We start from the raw sequence: 16,515 nt of genomic DNA on the forward strand, positions 1-16,515 counted from the left end.
TGTGGTGTAACAGGATTATCAGTGTCGTGGCAGTGCCAGGACACAGGTTCGATTCCCCGCCTGGCACAGGGGGTTCAAGGACCGGGTGTTGCCGTAGCTGCGGCCTCGGTTACAGCTGTTGCTCAGATCCAGTCCATGGCTGGGAATTCCATATGCTGCAAGGCAGCCCAAAAAGAGAAAAAGAAAAAAGAAAGCAGGGCAGGCCCAATCGGATTTGAGGTCAGAAATAGTTTTTGACTTGAGAGGTGGAAGATGGGGGTAGGGGAAATGGAGACAAGTTGGTGGAAGGGAACAGAATTTCACTTCTGAGATAAGATCTAAGGAGCTAATGTGGTGACTATATATGGTGACTATAGTTTAGTTAACACTGTGGTATAATTGAAATTTGCTAAAAGAGTAGAACATCAGTGTTCTCAGCAAAAAAGAAGGGGGTAGAGTTCCCGTGTGGCGCAGCGGGTTAAGGATCCGAGTTGTTACCACTGTGGCTCAGGTCAGTGTTCTGGCATGGGTTCAGTCCCCCGCCCAGAACTTCTGCATGCTGTGGGCATGACAAAAAAAAAAAAAAAGGAGGGGGGACGTTCCCACTGTGGTGCAGTGGGTCACAGGATCTGGCATTGCGGCTGCAGTTCAGATCCCATCCCTGGCCCAGGAACTTCCATATGCCATGGGTGTGGCATAAAAAAAATGGGAGGGGGATAAATATGTGAGGTGATGCATATGTTAATTAACATGATGGGAGAATCCCTTTACAATATATATGTCTATCAAGTCATTACATTATGCACTTTAAATGTCTTACAATTTTATTTGTTATACCTCAATAACTCAATGAAAAAAAAAAAGGCAAAAGTTCTCTCTCTGAGCTGTGTTTCTCCGACTTAGGACAACTGCAAGTATGTGCCAAATTCTGGCCAAGAAGATGCAGACAGAGATGGCATCGGAGATGCTTGTGACGAGGATGCTGATGGAGATGGGATCCTGAATGAGCAGGTAGGTTCCTGCTTTGCTGGGAGGGCCTCTGAATTGCCTCAAACCAAGGATGCTGGAAGAAAGCCCATAAAGTCCACTATTTCTCTTAGTCATCCCCAGTGTTGGTTTCCATGCCTGTGTTCCCATAGCACTGCCACTTTTTATTCTAAGATTCTCAAATATTTAAAGTATAAAACTGACAGCCCTGGGCCTCCTGAGTTCTGGCATCTCATGAGGTTGGGGGTGGAGGTCGGCTGGCATCCACAGTAGGACCAGGCACACCGCAGGGATTCAGTAAAAGTCAGCAAATACTGGCGTTCCGGTCATGGCTCAGCAGAAGGGAACCTCACTAGCATCCACAAGGACGCTGGTTCAGTCCCTGTCCTTGATCAGGGAGTTTGTGAGCCGTGGTGTAGGTCACAGACATGGCCCGGGTCTGGCGTGGCTGTGGCTGTGGTATAGGCCAGTTGCTACAGCTCCAGTTTGGCCCCTAGCCTGGGAACCTCCATATGCTGCAGTTATGGCCTTAAAAAACCAAAAAAAAAAAAAAAAATCAGCAAATGTCTGTCTTCTGATTCTTTAGGATAACTGTGTCCTGACCCACAACATGGATCAGAGGAACAGTGACAAAGATATCTATGGAGATGCCTGTGATAACTGCCGGAATGTCCTAAATAATGACCAGAGAGACACTGATGGGGATGGAAAAGGAGATGCCTGCGACGATGACATGGATGGAGATGGTGGGTTTGTCTTAGTTGTCTTTTACGTGGGATCCATCTGTCCTTTCTCCCTTGTTCTCTCTTAGGAGTGGGATAGAATTTCTGACTCTCAGGGCCCTCCTTCACTGGGTGGTTCCATGTGGCCCTGCACCTGAGGGAGGGGGACCGAGGAAACTCTATGGCCCCCTCCCCTCTTTTTTTTTTTTTTTTTTTTTTGCTATTTCTTTGGCCTCTCCTGCGGCATATGGAAGTTCCCAGGCTAGGGGTCAAATTGGAGCTGTAGTTGGCAGCCTACGCCACAGCCACAGCAACGTGGGATCCAAGCCGTGTCTGCGACCTACACCACAGCTCACGGCAACACCAGATCCTTAGCCCACTAAGCAAGGCCGGGGATCGAACCCACAACCTCATGGTTCCTAGTCAGATTTGTTAACCACTGAGCCACAACGGGAACTCCCAGCCCCCTTTCCTCTTGAATAACCCTGGTATTTCGAGAACTCAGCCTCACTGCCAGCAACTTTGTAGGAACCCCTTCAAGCAGTGTCTTGTCAGGGCCGTGCCTCTGTAGGACATCTGTCTTCCAAGGCTGTACCTTCCCCTCCTCCCCACCCCCCTTCTCATGTCTCCGAGTCCTGGAAATGGAGGACCGAGGGAGTGAGAGGCCCTGGGCAGGGTCTCAGGCTACAGCCCCAGGTCAGTCTCCTCCCAAAGAGAATCAAGCATTTCCCGGAGACTGGATAGCCCTCCCCTCCGCTGCCACCCCATTCTGGAAAGAGCTGTCAGGGAGCTGCATCGCCCAGCCCCATGGCCCACAGAGGGGGCCTCACATGGAAGTCTTTGTGAATGGGACCCCTGGAGCACAGCTCCGGAGCCTCCCAGGACTCGAGGAAGGGTGTTTATTCCTGTACAGCTTCCACAGTATGTAGACGACTATCACAAGGTGTAGGCTGGATCCAGTAGCTTCTGCAAAACATACCACATCACAGGGCCTTGAAGGAAAATCCTTTTGGAAATATACTCACCCGGGGTTCTGGTCATGGCGCAGTGGAAAAGAATCCAGCTAGGAACCATGAGGTTTTGGGTTCGATCCCTGGCCTCGCTCAGTGGTTAGGATCCAGCGTTGCTGTGAGCTGTGGTGTAGGTCGCAGACCTGGCTCAGATCCCGCGTTGCTGTGGCTCTGGTATAGGTCGTCAGCTGTAGCTCCGATTCAACCCCTAGCCTGGGAACCTCCACATACTATGAGTGTGACCCAAAAAAGCAAAAAAAAAAAAAAAAAAAAAAAAAAAACACACTATCCCCTCTCCACCAATCAACACACACACCCCACTCCAGAATATCCATACCGCTTTAAAACACTACCCCTGATGGTAAACCAGCTCAACAAAACCAAAAAAAGCTCCCAGTTGTGGCATGTGCCACTTTCCATGATGTAAAGCCACTTTCCACTCCTACCATCACTGATTTCAAGCTCCCAGACAAGATGACACGACCGAGCGGGAAGCCGGCAAGAGAGGGGCCTGCTGGGCTTGGCCCCAGTGCACCACTGCTGATTCCCAAATCCCAGGCCCAGTCATAGCTCACACACCCACGAGGTCCTCCCTCTCCAAGGCCGGCCCATCCAGCCCTCATGTCACCCCCATCTGGTTGCAGTAACACCCCCTTTGAGATCTTGGACCAATTCTAGTTCTGTGGCTACATGCCTCAGGTCGCTGTTCATTTCTGAGTCTCCCGGAACCCATCCATTGATGGCCCCTCCAGATAATTGCTGCAAAGGTATTGGTTCTTTGAGGTTGGCCCTAGGCAGATGTCCCTCCCTGCCTGCCTGGGTGCAGACCTCATCTCTAGCGTGCCTGGCAGTCTAGGTTCCGGGCCTTTCTGTGGTGTTTGCTTGACTCAGGGAGGCATTCTTTTCTCATAGGAATAAAAAACATCCTGGACAACTGCCCCAAAGTTGCCAATCGTAACCAGCAAGACCGGGATGGTGATGGCGTGGGGGATGCCTGTGACAGTTGTCCTGATGTCAGCAACCCTAACCAGGTGAGTAGGGCCCAGGGGAATCCAGGCTCTAGGCTGAACTCCCCTAGGCAGAGACTCGTCAAGACTAGTGTCTGGAAGGAGCTCCCGTCATGGCACATGGTTAAAAATCTGACTAGGAACCATGAGGTTGCGGGTTCGATCCCTGGCCTCGCTCAGTGGGTTAAGGATCTGGCGTTGCCATGAGCTGTGGTGTAGGTCGCAGATGCGGCTCGGATCCTGCGTTGCTGTGGCTCTGGCGTAGGCTGGCGGCTACAGCTCCGATTGGACCCCTAGCCTGGGAGCCTCCATATGCCACAGGAGCAGCCCTAGATAAAGGCAAAAAAAAAAAAAAAAAAAAAAAAAAAAAAAAAAAAGGCTAGTGTCTGGAAGAACACAGCAGAGCCCTCTTGCCCAGCTCTTTGCGTTGCCTTATTCCTAATGGCAGAAGCAGTGGAGTCGTATACTTAGGCGTGGAGGTGATGGGGAAAGTGTTAGGGGAGAGCTGAGGCGTCCAGACTAATCCCAAAGGTGGTATGGTCCCCGTGACATTAGTGATAGGAGTTTAATGATGCCCCACACACGTTCTCTTCTGCTTAAAGAAAACTGTAACATGGAAATTAAGCTTTGGGCACCTCGTGTTCCTTTCATCCCCAAACCTCTGCAGCAGCCTCTGGATGGACATTTCCAATTAGGTTCAATCAGTGATGAGCTGTCTGCCTGCGCTCTCCTCCTTCCTGTCTGGAGAACTGGGTACCATGTGTCACATATTTTTAAAGCCCTGGGAGAGGGGCGTCACAGTTGCCCTCTGACTCCCTGCCCGGCTGGCTCAGTTCCGCAAAGCTGAAACAAAGCAAGATCCGTGTGCCGTGTCTCCGGGCGTGTGGCTGGCTCCCTTCCGACCCAGGTCCGCGAGCCACGTCTCCGCTCGCCGTGCTGCCCCGGCGCCCTGCTCCAGTCGGCTCATATGGTGTGTGGGCAGCCCATCCTCAGAGCTTGATATTTTGGAAGGCTTTTTTGAAAATTCAGCATTGTGCCTACACCAATATGGTGTTGTCCTTTTGCAGTTTGCACCACCCCAGTTCCAGAGAAATAATTCCTGAGCTCTAGGGATGATGGGCCAAGGTCTGCCTTCTCTGGAACACTCTGTGCATGCAGGCCCAGGGAGAAATAACACGTTCTGTTCTCTCTGCAGTCTGACGTGGATAATGATCTGGTTGGGGACTCCTGTGACACCAATCAGGACAGGTATGGCACGTCTCCCAGCTGCATAGGGCCAGAGGAAAAATCCAGACAAAATTTCCTCTCTCAGAGCTTTCTGCTGCTACCACGCTTTGGGATCTCTCTGGGTAGATGGAGCCACTAGAGGGACAATAGCCCTGCCTCTGGTCAGGGTCACTGCACCTCCACTGGAAGGTCTGTATGGGGGCAGTGACAGAATCAGGAAGGGCCACTCAGTGCTCACGCAACTGAGCATCTGTTATAGGAGAGGCAGCATAGCATCACGCTTTAGAGAGGGGCTCTGGAGTGACACAGCTCATAGAAATCCCAGCTCCGCCACGTACACATCCCTTAATCTCAGGCAAGTTACCTAATCTCTTTGTCTCAGTTTTTTCTCATCTGTAGAAGAGGGGTGACAGTGGAGCATAACTCCTGGGACTACTGTCCAGCTTGAGTTAAGTGATGGAAAGTACATATCACAGTTGCTGTTACATAGGTAGCACTCCATAGATAGGAGCTCATTTGCTCTTCAATTCTTCAGCTCAGGAAAGCCTCTCCATCATCCCCAAATAGAAAGCTGTGAGTTTGCTGAGGGATCACTGTTAATTCATTCCAATCCTTGGGATTTTTTCACTTGGTTTTCTTTATTTGGGAGAAACAGTTCTATGCAGATGAACATTGTCAATGCATCTAGCCCCACAGGGATGGAGTCCCTACGTTATGACATGGGGCTGGATCAGATGCCAGAGGAACATCAAAATGAACATCACTGCCGTCGAGGCACCTGTAGTCCAAGACGTCAAACCCTTTCATCTCCATAAATAATCACAGGGCAGCAGGGCAGGGATGAGAGGGGGAAAGGCAAATGTCTACAAGGCAAAGCAGGAAGAAACGTAGCCTCCCTTCCCAGCCCCTTCTTAGAGGCTGCCCTACCGTCAGCAGCTCTCAAGCCCAGCTTTGCTCAAGGATGGCTCCTATAAAGTCCCATCTCTGTCCTTGTGCTCCGCATCCTTGCCGCAGAGTACATGCCAGTGACCTTAAACATACTTCTCAGTCTCTGCGTCTCAATTTCTTCCTCTGCAAAGTAGAGGATTAATGCATCTGGCAAGTGATGGTGAAAATAAAAGATAACACAGGCAAAGCTCCAGGCATGGTGCTGGCCCTCAGGTGACCTGCAGAAAATGGTAGCTGTGGTATTATTATTGTCACAGCAAGAGGAGAGGCAAGACGGTGACAGTCTGACCTAGGATGTCTGTGCTTTTGAGTGGAAGGTGGGTCTGGTACCCTGACAACTTCCCTCAGTGATGCACATCAGAATGTCCCCTGCTGCAGGTCGTCCTGCACTCTGCTTGCCATCTAAGTGATTTCTAAAATATCCCGTCCCACCAGCCTCTAGCTGTTTGCCTAAAATAAGTGACTCGTTCCGCTTCATTTTCATTCCCATAAACTTGAGGACAGAAACTGCTTGGTTTTGCATCAAAATGTTCAGGGCTGTATGGAATGGCTGCTAATGGAAATAGCTCCGTCTTGTGATTTGGAAAGCAGCTCTCCACATGCCTAGGAATTCCACTCTTGGAGCCCCATCATCTTTGGCTTGTCCGGGTTGACCTCTCCTCCTCTGGGACCCATCCGGGAAGTGCTGTGGCCTGAAGGGCAGGGACTGGCCCTGGCCCCTCTTCCTCATCCCAGCATGGACGGTGTGGGGTCAGTTTCTGGCCCAGGATGGGCCATGGGTGGAGGTGGTCAAGGGAGTATTCGCTTTAATCCATAGTGACCATGGGAGGCCTCCGTCCACTTGGGGAAGCCCAGGGACAGGGCAGCCTCATCCTCAAGTGGCCTCGGCCAGGAAAGAAGAAATGTCAGGGGTAGTGAATGAGGCTTCTAAGAGGTGCATTAGACCAGGACCGAGCCCAGCCTGGGTGCTTGGTTTTCGGGAAGGGCGGCCCTGCTCTCCTTGCCCTTCTCCCTGCACCTTTACCTCTGATCCTTCTCATCTACTCACCAGACACAGCGAAGAGTATCGGCAAGGAAACGCCATCAGGCTTCCCAAGGGCCGACCCTAGGAATATTTAAAAATACTTAATATGTTTAAATGCAACATGCAAAATTCTAATCATTTCATCTTCATAACACCACTGTAAGTAGGCTCTTCCTTTTTTTTTTTTTTTTTGCTTTTTTCTTAGGGCTGCACCTACAGAATGTGGAAGTTCCCAGGCTAGGGGACAAATCGGAGCTGTAGCCTGGCACAGCAGTGCAGGATCCGAGCCACAGTGGCATCCTACACCACAGCTCACGGCAATGCCAGGTCCTTAACCCATTGAGCAAGGCCAGGGATCGAACCCACAACCTCATGTGTACTAGTTGGGTTTGTAATCCGCTGAGCCACAACGAGAATACCCGAGGTAGGCTGTTCTTGTTCCCATTGTATAGATGAGGACGCAGAGCTGTAGGGGGGTCAGGTGTCACATCTGGGGCCACATACCAGTGTGTGGCTACGCCAGGACTCAGGGCAAGCAGATGGCTGCGCTGTCCCTGTGTTCCCCTCCCACGTTCTCTCAGTCGGGGGTCACCATTGCACCAGGATGGTTAGGAGGACCTGGTCACACATCACAGACATTGACCGTTATCACCTTGAGCAAGAAATGACCTACTTGTTCCAACAGGTTGAAGATGTGGGAAATGGTCTCTAAGCCCCATCTGGTGGCCTCATCCAGGGACCTGTGGGTTTGATAAAAGACCAAGGGGTTACGACCCCAAACCCCACTCTCCCTCTTGTTGTGCCCTCTGCCGATCGGTGACGCCAACCACCTCTCCTTTCTCCCACAGTGACGGAGACGGGCACCAGGACAGCACGGACAACTGCCCCACTGTCATTAACAGTGCCCAGCTGGACACTGACAAGGATGGAATTGGCGACGAGTGTGATGATGACGATGACAATGACGGCATCCCAGACCTGGTGCCCCCTGGACCGGACAATTGCCGGCTGGTCCCCAACCCAGGCCAGGAGGACAGCAACAGTAAGTGGGCTCAGCCCAGGGCTCCCTTCAGCCAGGCACGTAGTGGCCCCTCTCCCAGCTTCTTTGAGCAGCCTCTGCTTGTGTGGACAGGAGGCGTCCCGTAGACACCGGTTTCCAGCTCTCAGAGAGGAGCTGCATCTGTGCAGCCCCAGGATGAGGCCACATGGGGCGGGAAGCAGCCCGGGCGCCCACTCAGGGCTTGGAGAGCCGCTCTGCCATCTTCCTCGCGCCTTTCACTAGGAGTCACAGGGAAGGAGCAGGGCGGAGAGGAAGTACGGCAGCCCCAGTGTCGGGGACAGCGGGTAGTCGGGGGTTCATAAACCCTGATGGCTGCAGGGGCCAAGCTGCTAAGGAAAAGTATGCACAAAGCCAGAAGTGAGACAGCAGAGTGAGGATGGTGGTGAGGGCATGCTTGTACCCAGCTGTGCAAATGCAATTTTTTTCAATAAAAAAATTATTTTTATTTTTAGCTTTTCGGGGCCGCACCCACATTATATGGAGGTTCCCAGGCTAGGGGTCCATCAGAGCTACAGCTGCCAGTCAACACCACAGTCAGAGCAACGCCAGATCCAAGCCACGTCTGCGCCCTACACCAAAGCTCATGGCAACGCGGGATCCTTAGCCCACTGAACAAGGCTGGGGATCGAACCCAAGACCTTATGGTTCCTAGTCGGATTCATTTCCACTGCGCCACAATGGGAACTCCTAAAATAGATTTTATTGGAGTCTAGTCGACAACAGTGTTGTACAGTATCAGGTGTATAGCAGGGTGACTCAGTTACACATATAGCCATTCCTTTTCCAATTCTTTCCCCTTGTGGGTTATTTCACAGTGCTGAGTAGATGTCCCTGGGCTCTACAGCAGGTCCTTATTACTTACCGATTTTGTATACAGTGAGTGGTGTGTATAGGCAGTCCCCCCTTCCAACATTTCCTCTTTGGTAACCATACATGTGGTTTCAAAATCTTTGAGTCTGTTTCTGTTTTATGGAATAAGTTCTTTTTTGTTTCACTTTTATTAGATTCCACATATTTGTGATCTCATATGATGGATCTTTCTCTGACTTCACTCAGTATGATAATCTCTAGGTCCATCCATGTTGCTGCAAATGGCATTATTTCATCCTTTCTATGGCTAATATTCCATTATACATATGTTGCACATATTCTTTATCCAGTCCTCTCTTGCTGGACATTTAGGTTGCTTTCCATGTCTTGGCTATTGTATATAGTGTAAACACTGCATATATCTTTTCAAATTATGCTTTTCTTCTGGGAATACCCAGGGGTGGGATTGCTGGATCATATGTTGGTTCTGTATTTAGTTTTTTCATTTTGGGGTTAGTTAGCTTGGTTTTTGTTATTGTTTTGGGGGGATTTGGGGTTTTTTTTGTTTTTTTTTTTTTTTTTTTGGCTTTTTAGGGCAGTGCCTGCAGCATATGGAAGTCCCAGGCTAGGGGTCCAGTAGGAGCTAGAGCTGCCAGCTGCGGGATCTGAGCCATGTCTTCAACTACCCCATAGCTCACAACAATACCATCTTTTAACCCATGGAGCAAGGCCAGGGATAGAACCTGCATCTTCATGGATACTGGTCAGATTCATTTCCACTGTGCCGCAACGGGTAGTCCCAGTTTTTTTAAGAAACCTCCATACTGTTCTCCATAGTGGCTGCATCAACTTACATTCCCACCAACAGTGAAGGAGGGTTCTCTTTTCTCCACACCCTCTCCAGTGTTGTTTGTAGACCTTTTGATGATGGCCATTCTGGTGTGAGGTGACATCTCATTGTAGTTTTAGGCAAATACAAATTTTAATATCATCCTGTCAAGCTGGACGGAACATACTGCGGACTAGATCCATCCTAAGGATCACTGTAAATTACTCATGGAGAGATTTTGGCAACAATAATTTCCCTGCTTTTTAGCATCACAGACCAGAAAGTACTGTAGACATTTGCTTAGGTGAGGTCAGGCTTAAGAGCCACCAGTTGGTGAAACCTCTGTCCTAGAGGACACCCAGGGCTTCTTGTCAGTTCAGCTTTGAACAGCTGGGCTCCAGGGTGAGGCTGATCCTAAGATACTCTTTCCATGCGGGTTGCAAACTGAGGCCCGGAGCTGGGGTTGGGCTTTGTCTGCTCCTTGTTCAGCCTCTCCCTGTCGTGGAGAGGGTGTCGCAGGGTTTGTAGGCGTTATCTAGCTCCCCTCTTCCTCCCCTCCCGCCCCAGGCGACGGCGTGGGAGACATCTGCGAGACCGACTTTGACCAGGACCAGGTCATCGACCGTATCGACGTCTGCCCGGAGAATGCCGAGGTCACCCTGACCGACTTCAGGGCCTACCAGACTGTGGTCCTGGACCCTGAAGGGGACGCCCAGATCGATCCCAATTGGGTGGTCCTGAACCAGGTGCGTGTCATGGGATCGGCAATGGCTCAGCACAGGTCCTTCTGAGAACAGTACGGGACATTTCCAGGGTGCTGACTTGAGCCAGACACTGTTCCATGTCACATTTATTCCTTACAACAGCCCTGTGACAGGGCATTTTCATGAGCCTCATTGTACAGATGATGAGGTCAAGTCTTCGAAGACTTGAATGATCCCTCAGGGTAGCCCTTTGCTGCACGTAGCAGCTAAGATTGTTGGGTTTAGGATCTGGGCAGCCTGACCCTAGAGCCCTGCTCCTCATCTCTGCAGTAGACTGCCTCCCATGTGCCCTCCTCCTTGTTTCACAAAAGAAGGCAGGCACAGGGAGGCCTAGAAGATGTCCCAGTGTCACCCAGCAGGTCACATTCCTTAGAAGCAGTTCTCAAAGGGTTTATTGAATCAGCTTAAGTGACAGTTTTAGCACAACTATTTCTATTCAAGTTTGGACATTTTCTGTTTTTTTGTTTTTGTTTTTTTTCTTTTATGGCCACACCCATGGCATATGGCAGTTCCTGGGCTAAGAATTAAATCCAAGCTGCAGCTGGGACCTCCGCCACAGCTACAGCAATGGTAGATCCTTAACCCGCTGTGCTGGGCCAACCCATGCCACTGCAGAGACAACACCGGATCCTTAACACGATGCACCACAGCAGGCACTCCTGTTTGTTTGGTTTTCTGCAGCTGTGTGTTTTCTCTGAGCACCTACATGGGTAGAACAGATTCCTCGGATGATGAAATCTTCAGCTGGAGATCAGGCATCACTGACCAGTGATTCCTCGAGATTCTGGGCTCCCTTGAGCTTATTCCATCCCCTCTGAGGTTGCTCCTAACTCCCTCGACTCTCTCTGCAGGGCATGGAGATCGTGCAGACCATGAACAGCGATCCCGGCCTGGCCGTGGGTAAGTCTTGGAGCTCCGTCAGCACTTGTGTCAGATGCATGCTTTCCCGCTGCTCCGGTGGCTTGTGTTTTTTTTCTCATCATCTTCTGATCTCTACAGGCTACACGGCTTTTAATGGGGTTGACTTCGAAGGGACCTTCCACGTCAACACCCAAACGGACGATGACTATGCTGGCTTTATCTTCGGTTACCAAGACAGCTCCAGCTTCTACGTGGTCATGTGGAAGCAGACAGAGCAGACATACTGGCAGGCCACCCCATTCCGAGCCGTTGCAGAACCCGGCATCCAGCTCAAGGTGAATCACCCTTTTTTCGGGGGCACTTCACCCTCCTTTTCAATTCTGTCTTACCCCAAATGGCATTTCTTTGTCTGAGAAATGGATACATTTGCACTCGCGTTCAAGACAGGGAACACTGGAGCCCACCCGGGACCTTGCCTCCACTCCCGTGTGCGAGCGACGTGCTCCAGGCTGGGGGGCTGAGGGTGAGAATGTCAGCCCAGTTAGGCCCAAGAGGTGGGGAAGATTTGGGGGGTACCCATTCAGGAAACGGGCTCGTGTGTTTCCTTGATGCGGCCAGCTTCGTGTGGGAAGGCTGCCTCCATCACCCCTGGCACATGGAAAGGCAGATGTCAGAGTCCTCACTGCCACATGGGGGAGCAGTGGCTCTACAGCAGGAAGAACATGGACTGGGCCAGTGGAATGCATCCACAGCTGATCACCAGAAGGTTGAGGGTCACTGCAGTAGAAATGGCATTTCAGGGTTTTTGCTTCGTGCCCAGATCCAAAGCCACCGGACCCTAACCCCATGAATTCCCACCTACTCCCCACCCTAGGGATGTGGGAAGGGTGGTCTGTGTGTTGTTCTGAGCCCTCGCACATGTCATTGTCCAGGCGGTTAAGTCTAAGACAGGACCAGGGGAGCATCTCCGCAACTCCCTGTGGCACACGGGGGACACCAGCGACCAGGTCAGGCTGCTGTGGAAGGACTCCAGGAACGTGGGCTGGAAGGACAAGGTGTCCTATCGCTGGTTCCTGCAGCACCGGCCCCAGGTGGGCTACATCAGGTAGGTGGGGGTACCCCGTCCTTCTGGGCACCGGGAGCAGAGTGCACCCTCCTTCTGCATCGAGGAGCCTTCACTTCCCTGAGCAGATGGTCCTGGAGGGCGTGCCCAGACGTCAGGCTCCCAGAAGAGAGGTGGGAGAACTCTAAGTGCCCCAGTGACAGCCCAGAATGCCCCCACAAATTTCTAAAACACTGCTGCTGGGGTGCGGGCCCTCCCAAGGAGGATCACTGCTCTGGGAGTCCACCAACTGATTCCAGTCAGACCTGGGGAAGGGCAGTGATATTTAACTTTGATGTCTGGTCCGGGGAACTCACCCGACAGCCGGCATCACAAAGCCGCTGGGTCGTGTTGTGATTTCTGATTCACCCATCAGACACCCCAGCCCTGACTGCCTGGACATTAGGGCCAAACTGGGGGTAGAAGGACCTTCTGTGGGGGGAGGCCTCGGGCACTGGATCCATGATTCCCCTCTGCCACGCCGACCCCAGCCACACTCCCACGAGGTCCCTTGGGGCACTTGTATCATCACTTACCTGAGAACATTTCATGCTGCATGAGCCCCCTGTGGTCTGATAAGTCCACCAGGGCAGCACCCGTGTCTTATTTTATCTCATTCTCCTTCGTGCCTGACCCAGGGTCTGGTCTGAACCAGTCCTCATGGGAGCCAGTGTCATCTGTCTCATTTCCTTGTAGGACTGTTTAAAAAACAGCTACTCTCAGGAGTTCCCTCAGTGGTTAACGAATCCGACTAGGAACATGAGGTTGCAGGTTTGATCCCTAGCCTCGCTCGGTGCGTTAAAAGATCTGGCGTTGCCAGGAGCTTCGGTGTAGGTCGCAAACCCGGCTTGGCTGTGGCTGTGGTGTAGACCAGCAGCAACAGCTCCGATTAGACCCCTAGCCTGGTAACCTCCATATGCCACAGGTGCGGCCCTAGAACAAGACCAAAAATAAGCATAAAAAACAACTATTCTCAGAAGCTAGGATGCCTTACGAATCCATCTTTGGAATTTAGTTGGTTTTCTTTTTCATGCCTCAGACTTGCAGATCAACATCCACGCCAGCTCATGTAGTGCTTTTAGGAAGGGAGGCTGATCATGTTTTCCCGACCTGGGCAGGAAAGCAGCCTACTGGAAAAAGGGAGATCGTGAGGGCTAATTCATATTTTGTTCTTCTTGGAGACATTACCTCAAATGTGATCTGCTTGTCTCGTAGTAAAATAATCATTTTCTCAGCCCTATTAAGTTTAAGGCCCCTCTTTTACAACAAATACACTGAAAGGCCCCTTCTTCTGTCCCAAAATAAAATCACAGAAAATATAAGCTCCCTGCCCATCTAATTGTGGAAAACCTGATCCCTACTACTGAAATAAAAATTTATAACAAAATCCTTTCAATGCTTTGACCCAACCATACCAAAACACAAAATGAGATGGACGTTTGCACCTGTACCTAGAATCACCAAGGAGGTGAAGTCCTGTATAGATGTTGTGTTGGGGACACAACAGTGGCGTTGCCAGGGGTGATGTGTGCGTTTCTAAAGTGGTGGACAGCTCTGAATTTTCAAACAAAACCAAGTTCAAGTACCTTTGAACAACACGGGAGATAAGTTCCAGGACCTTCCATGGATACCAAGATCCATAGATGCTCAAGTTCTTATCTATCTACAGACCCAATCCCCCTCCAATCATGTAGTAAAGTAGTATTTATGGGGAAAAAGTCTGCATGTAAGTGGACCCATACAGTTCAAACCTGTGTTGTTTCAGGGTCAGCTGTACTCAACAGTTTCTCAATTTACCCTGGAAAATCAGTTCCTATTAGTGCAAAAAAAATACTTGGTGTTCACATATAAGCAAGAGATTCTAGGCCCAGATGACTATAAACAGGCTCTTCACCTCACCCAGTGCCTGGAGGAGACCCCCAAAAGGGTCTGGAGTAGGACAGACATTGATTGAACAATCAAGTGTCTCCAGGGCCTTGTAGCCACTTAGCATCCCAGGCTTCTGTCACTAAGGACCATGGCAACAGCTCAAAATGCCCCCACAAACTTCTGAAACGCTGCTGCGGGGGTGTAGGAGAATCACTGCTCCGGGATTCCACCAACTGATACCAGTCAAGCCTAGGGAAGAGCAGCGTTTTTTGTGGGGTTTTCTAAACTCTTTTTTTAGGGCTATACCTGCAGCATATGGAAGCTCGCAGGCTAAGGGTCCAGTCAGAGCTACAGCTGCTGGCCTAGGCCACAGCTGCAGCAACGTGGGATATGAGCCCCATCTATGACCTACATGCAACTCATGGCCACACCAGATCCTTAACCCACTGAGCAAGACCAGGGATCGAACCCATGGCCTCATGGACACGAGTCAGGTTTGTTACCACTGAGCCATGACTGGAACTCCAAGAGCAGCATTTTTTAACCATGATGTCTGGGGCAGGGTACCTCACCGGACAGGGAAGTCACAAAACCCAGGTCCTGGGTCCCGTTGCGATTTCTCTTTAATTCATCAGCATTTACCCGTGGAGTTGGATTCTGTGCCCATCATCACGCTAGGCCTTTGGAGAGAGAAGAGGAGAGGACATAGGCACATGGTCCCAGTCTAGTAGGGAAAGTGGGGAGCACAGCCCCAGGAGCCCAGTGCAGGTCTGTGAAGGGTGTGGTATGAAATAGAGCAGAGACGCAAGTGGATAAGAAGTGGGGCCCCTGAACCTCATGTTGGGCACTTCCCCCTGACCTTGGTTTGCATTTCATGGAACCTCACTCTGGCTGTGTTGTCTGCAGGGTGCGATTTTATGAGGGCTCCGAGTTGGTGGCTGACTCCGGGGTCACCATAGACACCACCATGCGTGGAGGCCGGCTTGGCGTGTTCTGCTTCTCCCAGGAAAACATCATCTGGTCCAACCTCAAGTATCGCTGCAATGGTACCATATAGCCTTGTTACTGCACAGTGTTTCTACTAGAAAAAAATAACGCCCCCTTATTTTATAGCATATCCCCACCCACCGCCCCCAAAACCCAAAGTTCATGCCCCGTATTCACCGAAACCTGATCATCGCTGTGTAATCCAAGTAAAAGGTGGATCTCCTTTCTCCCCTTTGATAGGTGGGGAAATTGAGACCAAGAGAATTACACTGCTTGGCTTAAGATTTGGGGTTCAATGAGAGAGTCAATCAGGTTTAATTGACAGGCACTCTATTTTCCTCCAGCTCAAAAAGAATCATAAACTCCAAAAATCCACTCTGTCTGCTAATTTTCTTTAGGCCTGTGAATGAGAGCTCCTGGGCTTTAAGCCAACAATTCCCAGAGCAGCCTGAGGTGGAAAACGACTGCTGGGTCTCTGGGAGCCTTGCTGGGTGGGCCCACAGCGACCCCTGCAGGCAGCCTCCCAGCACAAGAGGCACAGGGATGCGGGCTGGGGGCGTGGGGCGGGAGTGGGCCTAACCTCCTGTGCCTGTTCTCCCTTGCAGACACCATCCCAGAGGACTTCCAAGAGTTTCAGACCCAGAATTTCGATCGCCTGGATAACTAAACCGAGGAAGCAATCCACAACTGCTTTTCCAAACACTAAAGCCATATATTTTTTAACTTCCTACAGTTTCCTTTTTATACACTGTGGCTTTCTTTTACCCACCCCATATACCAAACTTTTTATATGAATGTGGCAATAAAGAAGAGATAATTTCTAAAAACCAGATATTGCTCAGTCTTTGATGGTGTGTGTATGCTGTTCTCTGCGGGGTCCATGTTCAGCTTGCAGGGGGATCTTTTTTTGCTGAGGTGTGAGTTTGAGCATATGCATCAATCAAAAGGCTCAGGCCAAAGGGCTCATCTTCTATCTCTCTCTCCAGCTAACTTCAGGCAGAAGCCTAACAGTTTCCATGCTAACTTCAGCAGCTGCCTTATTTTAGGTAAGGAGCCTCAGAAACACTGCTTGGCACACCTTCCCTATAAGGGACTTTTCCTGACTCATCCTGGGGCCAGATTTGTCCAGTTCTGCCCAGAATTCTAGCCCAGCACCTTCCACACACTTACTGTGTTTACTTGTATATTTGGCTCCCCCTAGTGGAATGTCATCTTACTGAGCCTAAAGGACTATGTCAGCACAATCTGTATAATCTGAGTACCTGGCATGTAGTTGCTATCCAGTAAATTTTCACTGGCTGAATGCCTCTTACATGACAAAGACAGCAG

At 50.6% G+C, this 16,515-nt stretch overlaps 1 protein-coding gene and 1 long non-coding RNA gene across 2 annotated transcripts in view; one reads left to right on the plus strand and one right to left on the minus strand.

Moving 5' to 3' along the window:
• THBS4 (thrombospondin 4) overlaps window positions 1-16,016 on the plus strand; it is a 51,229-nt gene extending 35,213 nt beyond the window's left edge. Inside the window, 11 exon segments of the mRNA XM_021084490.1 lie at window positions 883-990; window positions 1,553-1,712; window positions 3,611-3,729; window positions 4,901-4,953; window positions 7,753-7,946; window positions 10,171-10,349; window positions 11,219-11,267; window positions 11,367-11,563; window positions 12,161-12,333; window positions 15,106-15,245; window positions 15,792-16,016. Coding sequence (XP_020940149.1) covers window positions 883-990; window positions 1,553-1,712; window positions 3,611-3,729; window positions 4,901-4,953; window positions 7,753-7,946; window positions 10,171-10,349; window positions 11,219-11,267; window positions 11,367-11,563; window positions 12,161-12,333; window positions 15,106-15,245; window positions 15,792-15,853 — 1,434 coding nt within the window. The 3' untranslated portion in view covers window positions 15,854-16,016.
• On the minus strand, window positions 7,274-15,147 carry LOC110259409. The gene is made up of 3 exons (XR_002341785.1): window positions 15,059-15,147; window positions 14,772-14,879; window positions 7,274-7,644 (listed from the first exon to the last, which is right to left on the minus strand). It is a non-coding gene; the product is annotated as an uncharacterized LOC110259409 (long non-coding RNA).

This window comes from Sus scrofa, chromosome 2 (genome assembly GCF_000003025.6).
Source record: "Sus scrofa isolate TJ Tabasco breed Duroc chromosome 2, Sscrofa11.1, whole genome shotgun sequence".
In the NCBI taxonomy this organism is placed as follows: Eukaryota; Metazoa; Chordata; class Mammalia; order Artiodactyla; family Suidae; genus Sus; species Sus scrofa.